Raw genomic sequence first — 17,209 nt, forward strand, 5'->3', positions numbered from 1 at the left:
TCCAAGCCATGAGGTCGACAGGATTGTGTCKGCACAGGTCTGGGGAAGGGTACCAAAAAATGTYGKCAGCATTGAAGGTCCCCAAGAACACAGTGGCCCCCATCATTCTTAAATGGAAGAAGTTTAGAACCACCAAGACTCTTCCTAGAACTGGCCGCCCAGCCAAACTGAGCAATCGGGGGAGAAGGGCCTTGGACAGGGAGGTGACCAAGAACCTGATGGTCATTCTGAATGAGCTCCAGAGTTCCTTTTGTAGAGATGGGAGAACCTTCCAAAAGGACAACCATCTCTGCAGCGATCCACCAATCATGCCTTTTTATGGTAGAGTGGCCAGACGAAAGCCACTCCTCCAGTAAAAGGCACATGACAGCCCGCTTGGAGTTTGCCAAAAGGCACCTAAGGACTCTCAGACCATGAGAAACAAGATTGAACTATTTGACCTGAATGCCAAGCGTCACMTCTGGAGGACAACTGGCACTGTCTATGGTGAAGCATGGTGGTAGCAGCATGCTGTGGAGATGTTTTTCAAGGACTGGGAGACTAGTCAGGATCAAGGGAAAGATGAGCGGAGCAAAATACAGCGAAGTCCTTGATGAAAACCTGCTCCAGAGTGCTCAGGACGACAGACTGGGACGAAGGTTCACTTTGCAACAGGACAAAGACCCTAAGCACACAGCCAAGACAATGTAGGAGTGGCTTTGTGACAAGTCTCTGAATGTCCTTGAGTGGCCCAGCCAGAGCCCGGTATTGAACCCCATCAAACATCTCTGGAGAAACCTGATAATAGCTGTGCAGYGACGCTCCCCATCCAACCTGACAGAGCTTGAGAGGATCAGCAGACAAGAATGGGAGGAACTCCCCAAATACAGGTGTGCCAAACTTGTAGCGTCATACCCATGAAGACTCGAGGCTGTAAGGTGCCAAAGGTGCTTCAACAAAGTACTGAGTAAAGGGTCTGAATACTTTACAGGACCAGTCATAAGTTTGGACTCTTACTCGTGAATTAATTTTTAACTATTTTCTATGTTGTAGAATAATAGTGAAGCTTCATACGAAATTACACATATGAGAATCATGTAGTAACCAAAAAAATTGTTAAACAAATCAAATTGTAACATCGGCAAAAAAAGAAACGACATTTTCAGGACCCTGTCTTTAAAAGAAAATTTGTAAAATCAAAATAACTAAAAAAGATTTCATGAAAGGGTATTTAACCTTTCTTGGCAAGCCACAGTTAATGCCTAGCGGAACCCACTAATGACAGAACTATTACCGGGAAAAAGGGCAGCGAAGACACACAGTGAGCAATACCGAGGAGACTGAGCGATAAATCAAAAATACTAGATTTATTGAAATAATCGTAACTTTGCACACGCAATATAACATAGAATCTCGTTTAGCTCAAACTACCCAGCACTGAAAAATTTTTAAAGACATACCCACACTTCCTTGTCAAGTCGGGCTTAAGGGAGCCATCAGTAGTCCAACGACAATTGGGGGTGAAGAAGAATGTATTAATGCAATCCAATGATATGGTCAGTTAACTATTGAACACGTGAAGACACACAACCGATCAAAAGCACTTATCATCTTAATGTTAGTCATCACACGCCTGTAGCATCCAAAAAAACATCACCCCCCGCCATAAGATTTCTCACCAGCAAAAGAATAATGGAAACTCAACCCAAGAAAAACGACAGCAGAATGACCAGATGAGAAATTGAAAGACATCGAGAATCGTACCTCCCACATGGTAACAAGGGATCTGGTCAAGATACTTCATTCAAGCAAATGACACCCTCATATGATAACAGACCCCTAAAGCTGTTTACACGAAACTCCAGGAGACGAAGGATACACACTGTACTGGTCACCTTATTTTTACCCGGAATGATCATTGTGTAACACGAAACACATAATAAGTTAACCCCTAAGGTGCAATCCTGCCACAGAAATAATACTACCATCACAATCTCTCACAGGTTTAACAGCCGCCATCATGTTCTTATAATAAAATCGCTGCCACTCCATCAAAACACACTATCCACTATGGACGAAGGATACTCCTATGACGAACGGCAGTGTAGTGAGATAAACAACAGTCGATGGACCCCCTCAATCTGATAACCATCCATGGTTACAACTCCATTCAAAAACAACTAAACAGAAATATGACGGTCATAATCATCAACCATTAAACAACTCCTTTTTGGTATTGACCTAACAAATAATACACAATGTTTCTCGAGACACAATTATAGACATTAAAGAATACCACTCTGATTCTTGAATGTCCCACACCTTGCCAACTGCTAGTCAGATTACTGCAAAAAAACCTATAATCGGAAGAGAAAAAGCAAACCGTAGCAACACATCTGAGAACAGCCAGCGTCAGAGGAAGAAACATTTCACCTCGCGCCATGTATGGAATAGGAAGCACACCACACAAAGCTATGCACAGAAAAATGCGAGGTAAAGGAGATACTAACATAGCATAAAATATTCCCTTTACATTTTTGAGATGATCTTGCATACAGACTCGCACTCCGCAGACCAAAGGGAATTCCTACCAATGTTCCTATACTAAGAAACTTATGTTGTTGCATGCTTTTCACCAGTGAATAATGCCCCATATTTATAGTCCAAGTAGACCTACTATAATAATACCATTAGCAACGATCATCTCGATACACACTATCCAAATAACAGGATACAGTACCTCGTGCAGGGATTCCAGAAGCGATACTGGATCGGAAGGCATTAACTTCAAAAAATCATATATACTCTAACCAAGGACCACTCGAACCTAAACCTTGTCGCAAAACTTAAGACATACACCTAGAATCCCAATCTTTTAACAGCGATCAGAATTCAGTTATCATAATAATAATCAATAAGTATACCACCGCCGAGCCTAAATCTCCATTGTGACCCTTATAGACAGTAATGAGAACGCAAAAACAGCTTCGCAAATACGGATAATCATGTGAGAATGCGGCTGTTATGAAACCAAGGACCCTGCACTCGATCAGCACAGACCAAATCGACGTCAAACAGTCTCCCATTCGGAACGACCCCCGAAGACCAAAAACCAAACAACCGCGAACCACCAACCCGCAACATCACGAGTACGAGCTAATTGATTCAACGTGTACTAAAGCAGAACTGCCTGCCTTTTGAACATCTAGATTGGAAGGCGTAGGAAAGTGCACCAACCAGGATCCATATCCACTGAAAAAGAACGAAGCTTTGTCAACTGGCGATGAGTTCGAAAATCGAACCCAGCCCCGATTCCTGCAACTTCGACTTTGGTATTTTTCACAGGTTTTTGCCCTCGCATTATTGAGGTCTCTACAGTATCACACTCACAGACAGTCATCTCCAGGAACAAAAGTTATTTAGTGCAAACACGCATGAGGCGATTATATATCCAGACTAAGTCTAAGTTAATAAATTAATGTCAATTCTCAATTCTGAATTAGTTACACTCCTGGGCATGATGTATTCAAACCCCAAAAGTAAAAAATGCTGCCACAGCGTATACCCTAAAAACGATCATAACAGCACTGTTTCCCCAATGCAGTCAGTTCATAAAGACACACTGAACACCAGACAAACGGAAAACCACTGACAACAAGACGATAAATGGTCACATAATGAACCATAACAACAATACAGAAAACTCATAGGCACCATACACCGGACACAGACAGTACATGGTGAGACGAAAGGTCGAACGACAGGTTTTATCCAGTACACATAATCCCAGAAACACGAGAGAAGCACGACTGACAAACAAACCAATTAACTAGCTTTATCAAGTTAACAACAACAACAGGGTTAACAGGATAACCGGCAAATTATACGATAACCACAGATTACTATATGAAACTAACAAACGCAGAGAAACACCTCAGAGAACCACACACTACAAAGCAGACACTTATACTTTCTAATGAACTCTTAGACCCAACGACCCAAAAAAGAGAAGAACCGCAGCAGAGACGAAGACTTACATCATCAATGTGCAACCATCATCATGCATGACTGAAACACCATTGAATGCCTAACGACCCATTAGGCAAAGTTGCTGCCATAAGGAGGACTGACAACCCATGAGGAAAACAACACTGCAACCCGATGATGAGCCAATCAGTGGGGTGCTAATACCAAGACGGCCTACAATTCGCACACGTCCTTACTTCCCAACCAACCCGTTGCTAGCATCAGCCCTCAGGAACCAGCGCGTACAGCCCAAGGAGGGCAACCTACGACTGGACGCAAAGGCACTGATCCAGAGTCGCCCGCACCAGATGGCTAACCCAACGGGTCCCCCTCATACGACCCTTAATAACCAACACCTGAAAAGCCACCACACAAAATAAACCCGACCCCAGTATCCCCAAACAGAGTCAACATTACGCACATCACACACCTGCACGGGCACACCGCCTCCAATACACATCATCGACGGAGTGCAACAACATCTGACCACCAGTTACTCATAAGGACACTGCACACACTCGCTCCCCACCAGAATGGTTCAGACTCCCTTTGTCGACCTCAATACGGCTCGAAACAGACATACCGAGGACCAGAGACGGAGGGGACTGATGTAGCGCAACAACTTGTTGTTAAGGAGAAGCCATGGCAGGATCGCTCACCAGACATTCACCGAAAAACGAACACAAAATTATCCTGAGAAGAACGAACCTCATTGCCGACAGGCACCTACCCACGAGGCAACAAATCCGATCGCCTATGGCGCACAAACCCACCGGATCGCCATGACCCACAAGACCAGGACTGGCCCCAAATAAGTGCTTATTCCCATGACGGTGTTCGATCGGTTTTGTTTCACCCCACAGAAGGTGATAGGTGCCGGATTTCGGTCGTTTGAATTCCGTCCCCAAAGCAGTAGCCAACGCACTGAGCCGTCCTCCGTACACAGGCCTGTTACTTGAGAGCCGGGATGATTTGGGACTGGGGACGAGGTTCTCCATCCATAGTTCTTGGCTCGGGCCCGTTCTTGGCTGTCACCCCGCATCATCGGACTGAGCTTGCTGTCATTGCAGGCAATCTCAACGCTGTGCATTACAGGGAAGAAATCTTCCTCCCTCATGTGGTACCCTTCCTGCAGGCTCATCCTGACATGACCCTCCAGCATGACAATGCCACCAGCCATACTGCTCGTTCTGTGCGTGATTTCCTGCAAGACAGGAATGTCAGTGTTCTACCATGGCCATCGAAGAGCCCAGATCTCAATCACATTGAGCACGTCTGGGACCTGTTGAATCGGAGGATGAGCGCTAGGGCCATTCCCCCGAGAAATGTCCGGGAACTTTCAGGTGCCTTGGTGGAAGATTGGGGCAGCATCTCACAGCAAGAACGGGCAAATCTGGTGCAGACCATGAGGAGGAGATGCACTGCAGTTCTTAGTATCTGGTGTGGCCACCAGCTGCATTGACTGTTACCATTTTGATTCTGACCCCCCCCTCCCCTTTTTGTTCAGGGACACATTATTCCATTTCTGTTAGTCACTTGTCTGTGGAACTAGTTCAGTTTGTCTCATTTGTTGAATCTTGTTATGTTCATACAAATATTTACACATGTTAAGTTTGCTGAAAATAAACGCAGTTGACAGCGAGAGGACGTTTCTTTTTTTGGTGAGTTTTTTTAGATTCTTCAATGTAGCCACCCTTTGCCTTGATGGCTTTGCACTGTCTTGGAATTCTCTCAACCAGTTTCACCTGGAATGCTTTTCCAACAGTCTTGAAGGAGTTCACACACATATGCTCAGTACTTGTCCTTCACTCTGCGGTTGTACTCATCCCAAATCATATCAATTGTGTTGAGGTCGGTTGATTGTGGAGGCCGGGTCATCTGATGCAGCACTCCATCACACTTCTCCTTGGTCAAATAGCCCTTACTCAGCCTGGAGGTGTGTTGGGTCGTTGTCCTGTTGAAAAACAAATGATAGTCCCACTAAGCTCAAACCAGATGGGATGGCGTATCATTGCAGAATGCTGTGGGAGCCATGCTGGTAAGTGTGCCTTGAATTCTAAATAAATCACCAACAGTGTCACAAGCAAAGATTTACGAGTTTCCARGTGTTTTGAATGCGGCATATGACTGCAACGGAAGGCAGGCTTCATCAACGCGTCACACCACTTTGCAATGAGCTGGAGGCAATATGCATTTTGAAAACATACTTTTGTATATATATTTTTTTGTAGGCTTTGTTTGAAGAAAGTGGAGTGCAATGGTTAGTGTATTCGGCTATTTCAGCCACACCTGTTGCTGACAGGTGTATAATATCGAGCACACATCCATGCAATCTCCGTAGACAAACCTTGGCAGTAGAATGGCCTTMCTGAAGAGCTGTGACTATCAACGTGGCACCGTCATAGGATGCCACCTTTCCAACAAGTCAGTTTGTCAAATTTCTGCCCTACTGGAGCTGCCCTGGTCAACTGTAATTGCTGTACTTGTGAAGTGGAAATGTCTAGGAGCAACAACGTCTCAGCCGTGAAGTGGAAGACTACAGAAGCTCATAGTACTGGACTGCAGAGTGCTGAAGCTTGTAAAAATAGTCTGYCCTCGGTTGCAACACTCACTACCGAGTTTCAAACTGGCTCTAAGCAATGTCAGCAAAATAACTGTTTAATGGGAGCTTCTTGAAATGGGTTTCTATGGCCGAGCAGCCTCATACAAACCTAATGTCACCATGGTCAATGCGAAGCGTATGGTGTCGTGGCTGAATGACGACATGAATAACATACAGCTGGCAGGTTATAAACTATCGCAGGATAGAACAGTAGCCTCTGGTAAGACCAGGGGTGGCAGTCTATGTATATTTGTAAACAGCTGGTGCACGATATCTAAGTGTCAAGGTTTTGCTCACCTGATGTAGAGTATCTCATGATAAGCTGTAGACCACACTATTTACCAAGAGTTTATCGATATTCTTCATAGCTGTCTATTTACCTCCTCAAACYGATGCTTGTCCTACGACCGCACTCAATGAGCTGTATACGGCCATAAGCAAACAGGAAAACGCTCATCCAGAGGCGGCGCTTCTAGTGGCCGGGAACTTTAATGCAGGGTAACTTAAATTAGTTTTACCTAATTTCTACCAGCATGTTAAATGTGCAACCAGAGGGAATAAAACTCTAGACCACCTTTACTCCACACACACAGACGTGTACAAAGCTCTCCCTCGCCCTCCATTTGGCAAATTGACCATAATTCTCTCCTCYTAAAGCAGGACGCACCAGTGACTCGGTCAATAAAAAAGTGATCAGATGAAGCAGATGCTAAGCCCCAGGACCGTTTTGCTAGCACAGMCTGGAATATGTTCCGGGATTCTTCCGATGGTAATGAGTACACATCAGTCACTGGTTTCACCAATAAGTGCATCGATGACGTTATCCCCACTGTGACTGTACATTCACCCCAACCAGAAGCCATGGATTACAGGCAACATCCAYACTGAGCTAAAGGGTAGAGCTGCCACTTTCAAGGAGTGTGACTCTAACCCGGACGCTTATAAGAAATCCCGCTATGCCCTCTGGCGAACCATCAAACAGGCAAAGCATCAATACAGGACAAAGATCGAATCGTACTACACCGGCTCTGATGCTCGTCGGTTGTGGCAGGGCTTGCAAACTATTACAGMCTACAAAGGGAAGCACAGCCATGAGCTGCCCAATGATACGAGCCCACAAGACAAGCTAAATTACTTCTATGCTCGCTWCGTGGCAAGTATTACTGAAACATGCATGAGAGCATCAGCTGTTCCGGATGACTGTGTGATGACGCTCCCCGCAGCCGATGTGAGTAAGACCTTTTTAACATTTTAAAGGTCAACATTCACAAGGCYGCAGGGCCAGACAGATTACCAGGACGTGTACTCCAAGCATGCGCTGACCAACTGGCAAGTGCCTTCATTGACATTTTCAACCCGCCCTGTTTGTGTCTGTAATACAAGTTTCAAGCAGACCACTATAGTCCCTGTGCCCAAGAACACAMGGGCAACCTGCCTAAATGACTACCGACCCGTAGCACTCATGCCTGTGGCCATGAAGTGCTTTGATATGGCTCACATCAACACCATTATCCCAGAAACCCTAGACTCACTCCAATTTGCATACCGCCCCACCAGATCCACAGAGGATGCAATCTCTATTGCACTCCAGTGCCCTTTTCTGCTTGGACAAAAGGAACACCTTTGTGAGAATGCTATTCATTGACTACAGCTCAGGGTTCAACACCATAGTGCCCTCAAAGCTCATCAATAAGCTAAGGGCCCTGGGACTAAACACCTCCCTCTGCAACTGGATCCTGGACTTCCTGACGGGCAGCCCCCAGGAGGGAAGGGTAGGTAACAACCCATCCGCCACGCTGATCCTCAACACAGGGGCACCTCAGGGGTGTGTGCTCAGTCCCCTCCTGTACTCCCTGTTCACTCATTACTGCATGGCTAGACCTGACTCCAACACCATTTAAGATTGCTGATGACACRGCAGTAGTAGGCCTGATCACTGACAACGACGAGACAGCCTATATGGAGGAGGTCAGAGACCTGGCCATGTGGTGTCAGGACTACAGCCTCTCCCTCAATGTGATCAAGACAATGGAGGTGWTTGTGGACTACAGGAAAAGGAGGACCGAGCACGCCCCCATTCTCATCGACGATGCTGTAGCGGAGCAGGTTGAGAGCTTCAATTTCCTTCGTGTCCACATTACCAACAAACTATCATGGTCTAAGCACACCAAGACAGTTGTGAAGAGGGCACGACAAAGCCTRTTTCCCCCTCAGGGGACTGAAAAGATTTGGCACGGGTACTCGGATCCTCACAGTTCTACAGCTGCACMATCGAGAGCATCCTGACTGGTTGCGTCACTGCCTGGTAAGCAACTGCTCGGCCTCCGTCCGCAAGTCACTACAGAGGCTAGCAACCGATGGATATGTGTCCGTTAAATTAAAATGTTACTGGTCAAATGTCCTGCGCTAMATTTTCCTAACGAAACCCTGGTTTAGACAACAGTTTCAGCTGAATGACTTTTGGCACTGAAATAACCTAGCCCTTGGTGGGTAAATTTAGCCTGAGATGTGGTCCTAGGGTTGATCCACAGCTCAGTTAGGTGTGTGTCTTTTGTCCCAAACCTGAACAAAGGGAGGAAGAGGCAGGCAGTCATTTTACTGTGTCGCTTCTGTCTGTCTGGTCTATTGTCATGTCTATCTCAACATCTCATACCTCTAGCTCGGCTTTCACTTGGCTCATGTCTGGTCTTCATGTAAAGGATTTTGTAGAAAAGCTGTGTGTCAGGAGAGCGTGTGCGTGTCTGTCTGCAGGTGTTTCTGTGGTGTACAGTAGTCTAGTTTTCATTTTCTCTCCACTCTGTGGGGAGTGATTCCTCCATTATTTGCCCAGAGCAACAAGATCTCATTATCGACAGCAGACACATGTGCTCTCTATCTGTGTCAAATTGGTCTGTGCGCGTGTGTGCGTGCGTGTGATTTTTCTATTTAACACATGTCAAACAAAAGACCAATGCARTTTCCTTGTTACTCAGACACACTTATTTTCTTTCTTTGTTTTACCTGTAGTCAAATCCCTGACTCAAGCCTTTTCTCCATTTTAAAGATAAATGTCTCCATCTTCTTAACAAGAGAAACTCTAATCTCAACTGCTTTTAATAAGATAACTAATTGGTTTCTTTTGTCCTATTTCAGAAATCGAGCGATAGCTGATTACCTTCGTTCAAATGGATATGAAGAGGCATATTCAACTTTCAAGAAGGAGGCAGAATTAGACGTGGTGAGTAACGATGGAACATTACACACACACACACACACACACACACACACACACACACACACACACACACAATAATACACGCTCACTAAATCAAGCCTATTTACCCAAACAATACCACTTTAATTTCCACTTTATCCCCCTGTTTAATTGATGCAGACAAGTGTGACTGAAGCCAATTGAGCCTAGTTAAGGGAATCTAGAGCCATTATTAGGGTGTCTGACACACACACACACACACACACACACACGAGGGAGAAGCTGCAGTCAGGTAGTGGAACAGAAGCTGAAGATAACCTGTCTTCCTAACTATCTCTATCAGAGCTAATGTAATGGCAGGTACTAGCAGCTAAAGCCCTGAAAAAAAAGTGCCCTTTGAATTACCTCAATGTACAATCTCTCCTCAAACAAGACAAAACAAAGCTCAAAGACAACATGTGGCAGGTTAACATGTAAATGCTCCCTTCGCTCTCTCTCTCTCTGCCTCTCTTTTCCTCTCTCTCCCCGTCTTTGTAATTTCCTCCCTWTTGCTATAGCACAGATAGGAGAGGGGTTCAGTCCTTCCTCCTCCCTAGTTAGTGGAATCAGCCTGAATAATAGATTGCTATGGACGGAGAAACTCCCTGACACGTTTGACACCACACACACAGGCACACCTTGGCAGGATTGTGTTAACTTTCCCTAATGATGCTGGCAATTCCAGCCTCCCATTGCCTTAATCTAGTCTATTTTTATTACCTGTTAAATGAGGAGGCTATACCAATGGAGGCATTTCCCCTAATGCTACATTTACACAGCCTTTGTCTTGGGTTTCTTTTAAGACTTGCTAAAATAATGTCATGCGGTATGTAGGTGGAGCAGAGTGGTGTTGAAGGTAGTATATGAAACAGCATGCCATACCTCGTCTGGCACTGCCCGCACACACCCTGCTGATTAGACTGGCAGACCACAGTGATTAGAAGGTGTGTGCGTGTGTGTGTGGATCACTGACTGACTGTGTGTGTTAAGCTGTCGGCAGAGGGTCTTGGCAGATGGCAAATCAGATTTTTCTCTCTCCTCCCTCTCTAACTCTCCGTCTCTCTTCACGGACACAATGCCACAACTCCTTTCATCCCTCCATCCCGTGAACCTCTCCCATTTTATCGCTCTGAGCGAGGCAGCAACTGTTCTCTTGGACACCTCTGATTTTCCATCAGAGCTATTTCTGCCTAGGAGTAGCAGTTAAGYTTCAGAATACACACCTCCCCTCTGTGCCTATAGCAATACTCCTCACGTCCACATTTTCTCTTTTGTTTCTCCCCCATTGAAACAGTGGCTAGGCTGTCAATCTGAATTGTTGATGGTTTGTTTGATAGCTGAACTGAAGCCAGTGACCTGCTATAGAACTGTACTGAATCACCAGAGAAGATGAGTGTTGTGCTACCCCTATCCCTTCACCTCTCCCTCATTGCTCTTCCATCCTCTCCCATTAGTTACACCACATGAGACAATGGAAATATGTACCAACTCCTCTCAGCAAACACGCCATCCCTTTCCMTTTTTTAGTGTTTATAAGCCACATAGCCAGTTATGAGCTCCAACAGTGCAGGACAAAGTGAAGTAAAACAATACAAATATGATCAAATGGATAATAATAATAATTGATATTAGACCCCTCTATCAATCTGCGCCCCCACGCATATTTCAGACCGCAGAAATGGTGTGTGTAACCCTGCTCAGTGTGACTGTCTGATTAGCATGTTGTAGAGGCAGGTGTGGGGCTCAGCTGCAGGTGACTGGTAACTCAACCTCCCCCTGGCTCATTGGCACCCCCAACACGATCAAGAGCTAGGGGCTTCATATGCCACACACACACACACACACCAACCACTTATTTTCTTTTTCCTTTTCTGCATTCCCTGAATAGAACATGTAGGCTCATTTCTAGGTGAATTGCTAGTCTTGATCTTTGTTACTATCCGTAACTGGTTTCACTTAAGTTTGTCTTACTCCTTACCCTAGCCAGCCTGTAAACATGCACCAGAAGTCCCTCCCTCGCCCTTTAGTAAAATGGCCGCCATACCCCTGTTGCTAGCCTTTCCTCCAGGTGGAAGCCGGTCTCTGCAAGGCTCCCGGAAGTTAATGTCCATCCCCAGCAGACTGTGAGGGTGTAAGCCCTTGTCTGCAGGAGATTAGCCTGTGTGAGAGGGATTAAGAAGTGTGTGTGTGTGTCCGTWAGTATGTCTCCGTGTGTATGTGTGTTTACAATTAGCCTCAAGTCTTACCCTCTGTGGTGCGACCACGGTTTGGCTGTAGGGGTGTAAATCCCATTCCTTATTACTGTGTATACACACACACACTCCTTATTACTGTACCCAAAGACTCTGCCTGCAACCTCCGCTACCCCCTAGGCAGACCATAGGGCCCACTGATTAGGCCTAAACTAAGCTCCGTGCTTAGATTGTGTGTCTGTGCATGCAGCGTTCTTTTCCTAACTCCTTTCTTTCTTTTCATCCCCAACCAGAATGAAGAATTGGATAAGAAGTATGCCGGCCTTTTGGAAAAGAAATGGACCTCAGTCATCAGATTACAAAAGAAGGTTTGTGGTTTGTTTCAGGGGATGCTGGTGGCGATTCTGTCTGCTAGTCTTGGCCCATGACTGCGGTGGAACATCATCTGATCATAAATTCACCATACACGGCGTATTAAAAAGGTTACAGTACAAGGAATTGAATGTGCTAACCCAAAGCCCTTATGATATGAGATCGTTTGATATGGCTGGCTCTCATGTGGTTGCTTAGCAGTACACTGAAGCTGCCAGCAAAGATTTTCATGTATCAGCAAGCTTATATTAGCCATTTTTACTTGCGTAGTACAGAGTATACACATACTGTATTCCAAAGTGCTTTACATTGTAARTGGTAAATTTCCCACCTGATGAAAATGGCCAGTTTCCTTCTGTAATAATGTAATACCACATATCTTACTGTGATGGTAACTGTGTCGCCATTTCTGTCGCCGTGTCTGCCCCCCCCCCCCCAGGTGATGGAGCTGGAGTCGAAGCTGAACGAGGCCAAAGAGGAGATCACCCTAGGTGGGCCCATAGCCCAGAAGCGTGACCCCAAAGAGTGGATCCCTCGCCCGCCGGAGAAGTACGCACTGAGCGGCCACCGCTCCCCTGTCACACGCGTCATCTTCCACCCAGTCTTCAGCGTCATGGTGTCCGCCTCCGAGGACGCCACAATAAAGGTCAGTAGAATATAATAATCATCATAAACAACAACAGTCTTTACTCTGTCTAGGTTTTTCTCCAGGTTGGTTGCCAAGGTCCCTGAAGACTGCCTAAACAGTGAAACAATGTACAAACAACGTGATCATCAAAAAGGGGATGCAAGCAACCCACCCCATACAACCTCCCAACGCTGTCGTGGCAACTTACTTCATCTACTTGACTTGTATGCGTGTTGACTGTGTATGTATAACTGTAACCAATAAGGCATAGTACAAGTGTGTAATCAGGCCACATTGATATTTTAATGTTGTCATACTTCTAGTGGCAATCAAAGTTGGCATTTTGAGAAAATGACTTCAACATATGTATTTTGAAATACATTTCAACATATGTATTTTGAAATACATTTCAGAATTAAATTGTTCAAAAGCATATAGTATTGTTATTTGACTTGTTCTACACCCAATTATAAACTGTGTGGTTCGAGCCCTGAATGCTGATTGTACAGCCATTGTATATCAGACCGTATACCACGGGTATAACAAAATGTAATTTTTTWAACKTTGATAACCAGTTTATAATACCAATTAGGCACATTGGGGGTTTGTGGTATATGGCAAATATACAACGGCAATGGGCGGGCGTTGCGTCGTGCATAAGAACAGCCCTTAGCCGTGGTATATTCGCGATATACCACACCCCTCAGGCCTTATTGCTTAAATATGCCAAATATATGATTCCACTCATTGTCGTTTGTTAATCACAGCTGTTTCTGTATTGTACTATATTCTTTGGACACGTGCTTGTGAGAGAGGGAGAGAAAGAGGGAGAATGCTGTAGCAGGCTTCATTCTCCATCGACTTGCATTGGATTTGCTTATGCTGTATAATATACTCTGTGAGTGTGTGGATTTCTTTAGATATTGTTTTCACAATAACAGGAGAGATGCTCATAAAATGACACTGTTTTGCTTTTAGCTGCATTCCCAAAGCGATAAGCTCTGCTTCCTTGTTATCCATTCATTCACCCTGATTTGTCCGGCATGCTATTTTTACAGCCATCCAGGATTGGTCTGCTGCTCTACCACAGCTAGATACCTTCATGCCCTAGTTCCTCTGTTCCGTATAAATATTTGTGCTGTATATTTTATTAATGTGGAATCAGACTCCTGTTCTCTATTTTGCCATGCTACCCTTCATTCTCTATTTGGCTACACTACCACAAGGGGCCTCCTCTGGCACCACCTACTTCGCCACCACTGCCTCCCAGCTACCCCTCTTCATTCCCAGCACCCCCTTCCCCCCTTCCGCTTGAGTGCTGGCCCCTCCACCTCGACCACTATCCATCCAACCCGGAGCAGGCCCAATCAGGCCCCAAATCTCACAATCTGCCCCCTCCCCTCTTATGCTGCCTCTTCTTTCCTGGCCTGTCTCGCCTCACTCTGTCCCCTACTTTCCCTCCAAACTTTGCTGTTAAATCTTATACTGGGGAGCTGAACTTAAGWGCTCTGCACACTCTGACATTCTCTCTATTTCTCTCTTTCTCTGACATTCTCTCTGACATTACACTAAGGCTGTGTTAGTTTGCCTGCAGTCAAACTAGTCTCTTTTTTTTCTCTTTGTTTAGTATGCAGGGAGTAATTGTCACGGGGATTTGGTGCTCTGCGGACACACTGCTTCCTCTCACTCCTTCCCCCTCTTACTCCCTCTCTTCCCTTGTCCACTGCTCTCATTCTGCTAACGTAGCAAATCTATACAATCCTTTTTTTAACTTGTTACCAGCCTTGAGCTCGCCGCCTTGGCAGTATTTAAATCAGCAGGTTTTGTGAGCAGTGAGCCTTCTCTATTTCACTCTCTCTTGCTCTCGGTTTTTCCCTTCGCTTTCTCTCGCTCTYGCTTCCCCCCACCTCCCTTTCTCTGTATCGTGATAAGAAACCCTGTCACACAAAACTAGGCCGAACAGCTTGAGATGAACTGCTGCTTATGGCAAGAACGACGTATGCCTTTAGCACATACTGGACCCCATTATTTTAGTGACTATTTTATAGTGTCATTCTCTCACAAGTGGGCCTATATTAATTACTGCTTTGATATTTTGTTTTTTCTTTAAATTGAATATAGGTTCTCTTCAGTTGGTCAATGGAAATACTTAATCAATTTGTCTCGCTCTTAGAGCCACATCGTTACGAGTGGCTAACATTCATTTAGTGTATCTCATGCTGTTGTCAGTACATAAATAAGCACAGTTCATTTTCAGGTTAGCCTCCTCTGACCTTATTACCTAATTACCTTCTGCAGTGCATCTAGACTGCAGTTTACTGAGCTAATAGGCTACATGGGTCTGCAGAAGAAAATGCCATAAAAGCTGTAATTGCACCACCATGTTTCACTACCCCGCCACTTGCATAGGTAGCACAAGCTCAGCAGACCAAGTGATGGTCTTGGTGGTGCTGGCAGACTTAACACCACGCCATACTGGGTGGATTTTGTGGTACACTAGACTCGAAACAGGRGGKGAGAGGSGGCGGGTGGACTTGGCAGTGGAGAAAGCCCAAATGAGGCAGAAGGAGGGGGCTTCTGTCACTGTCTGCCCAAATCCAGCCCCCACCACCCTGCTTGCTCAGCGATRGAGGAAAAGCTTATCCCCACAGTGCCTGTCTGCCTGGAAACACAGGGTAATGTGATAGCCATTATGCTTGAGATGCAGCCAAACTAGTGTTTTTGAACTTCTTATTTAAGACCCAAATCCCACTGTCAGTATAGACAGACTCATATTTATTCAACCACCATAGTCTTACTTTTGGCTTATTTCCTTCTCCGACTATCCCAATATGAGGATTTTTTWAATTGACACGCTTCACAGACTAATGTAGTCTTCTAGAAACAGTCATTTAATCAGACAAGGAAGAGTTTGAACATTTTATTATGTGTTGGATCTGTGTTTGCATGTTGAGACGCCRTCTGGCTTGTAGGGTCATCATTCTGTGCTATTTGGAGCTCTGGAGACTACTCTGACTGTGGTAGCTAATGTCTAGAGAGTCTGTCTGGCACCCCACCCAGGGTGTGTTGGAGCTCCTGTGATATGGCATCAATATGATCCGCTATCCCCATCTCTCTGCCATTCTCAGCCTGGAGGAAGTGTCACAGGGTGCAGGCTAGGCTAGACTAGACCGTGGTATTTGGTCTCTGTGGGGATTTTTTGATTTGAGAGCAGCTGAGGTGTGTGTTTCTGTTCAGGTGTTTGTGTTCATGTGTGTGTTATGTTCACACAGCAGCTGAAGTTTAGATTTGTGTGTTCATGTGTGTACTTCTCTCTCTTCTGAGGTGTGTTTGTGTTCTCATTTTCATGTGTGACATGTTTAGACAGAAGCTGAAATAGTGTGTTTTCTCTCCACCAGGTGTGGGACTATGAGACAGGAGACTTTGAGCGGACGCTGAAGGGTCATACTGACTCTGTCCAGGACATCTCCTTTGACCAGACTGGCAAGCTGCTGGCCTCCTGCTCTGCAGACATGACCATCAAGCTGTGGGACTTCCAGGGCTTTGAGTGCATCAGAACCATGCATGGTGAGGGGACAGGAGAGGATGGGTGGGACTGGTTGGAGGATATTATATGTCTTAGACTATGAGGAGGACCAGGGATGGTGAGRTATGTCTGTTTGGTTCAGGCAAAGCTTAGATGAGCAATTCCCRACGTGTATGTGAGAATGTGTTTGGATGGTGCGTTGGGACACAGGTGCTACCGATGCTGTTCATTGTCACGTATGATATGGCTCATCCTCACTGAAGTTCATGGCAATCTGCTCCAATTCACAGAAAACCCAGTGAAACAAAAGAGCTTCACACAACAACCAAATAATCTGTCACACAGGCTTTAGTGTTAATGTCAGCCATTTCACACTTCTTAATATCCTCCCCAATCTAACTCCTATAGGCGGTGGGGACTTGTTCTCTCGCTATCTCTGTCTCTCAGGAATTCAATCATTTGCACCGTTTAATATTAAGATTTGGAGGGCAGAATATGAGAAGTCTTTTTGTATTCACACACACACACACACACACACACACACACACACACACACACACACGTACACCCTCACGTACACCCTCAAGACGAGGTGCTATTTCTCATATCAGCACTCTAAATGTACCAGTCCTTAGGCAGTGTCACTGCCCCC

General features: G+C 45.4%; 1 protein-coding gene across 2 annotated transcripts in view; it reads left to right on the forward strand.

Annotated features, from left to right (window-relative positions):
- The window catches only part of LOC111982520 (lissencephaly-1 homolog A), a 57,047-nt gene that overhangs the window by 23,848 nt on the left and 15,990 nt on the right, over nt 1–17,209 (forward strand). For both annotated transcript variants that reach the window (XM_024014077.2, XM_024014078.2), the window contains exons 3-6: nt 9,740–9,824; nt 12,325–12,399; nt 12,843–13,049; nt 16,430–16,598. In XM_024014077.2, coding sequence (XP_023869845.1) covers nt 9,740–9,824; nt 12,325–12,399; nt 12,843–13,049; nt 16,430–16,598 — 536 coding nt within the window. The remainder of the gene's footprint in view (nt 1–9,739; nt 9,825–12,324; nt 12,400–12,842; nt 13,050–16,429; nt 16,599–17,209) is intronic.

The sequence above is a fragment of the Salvelinus sp. IW2-2015 genome, linkage group LG22 (genome assembly GCF_002910315.2).
Source record: "Salvelinus sp. IW2-2015 linkage group LG22, ASM291031v2, whole genome shotgun sequence".
Taxonomy (NCBI): Eukaryota; Metazoa; Chordata; class Actinopteri; order Salmoniformes; family Salmonidae; genus Salvelinus; species Salvelinus sp. IW2-2015.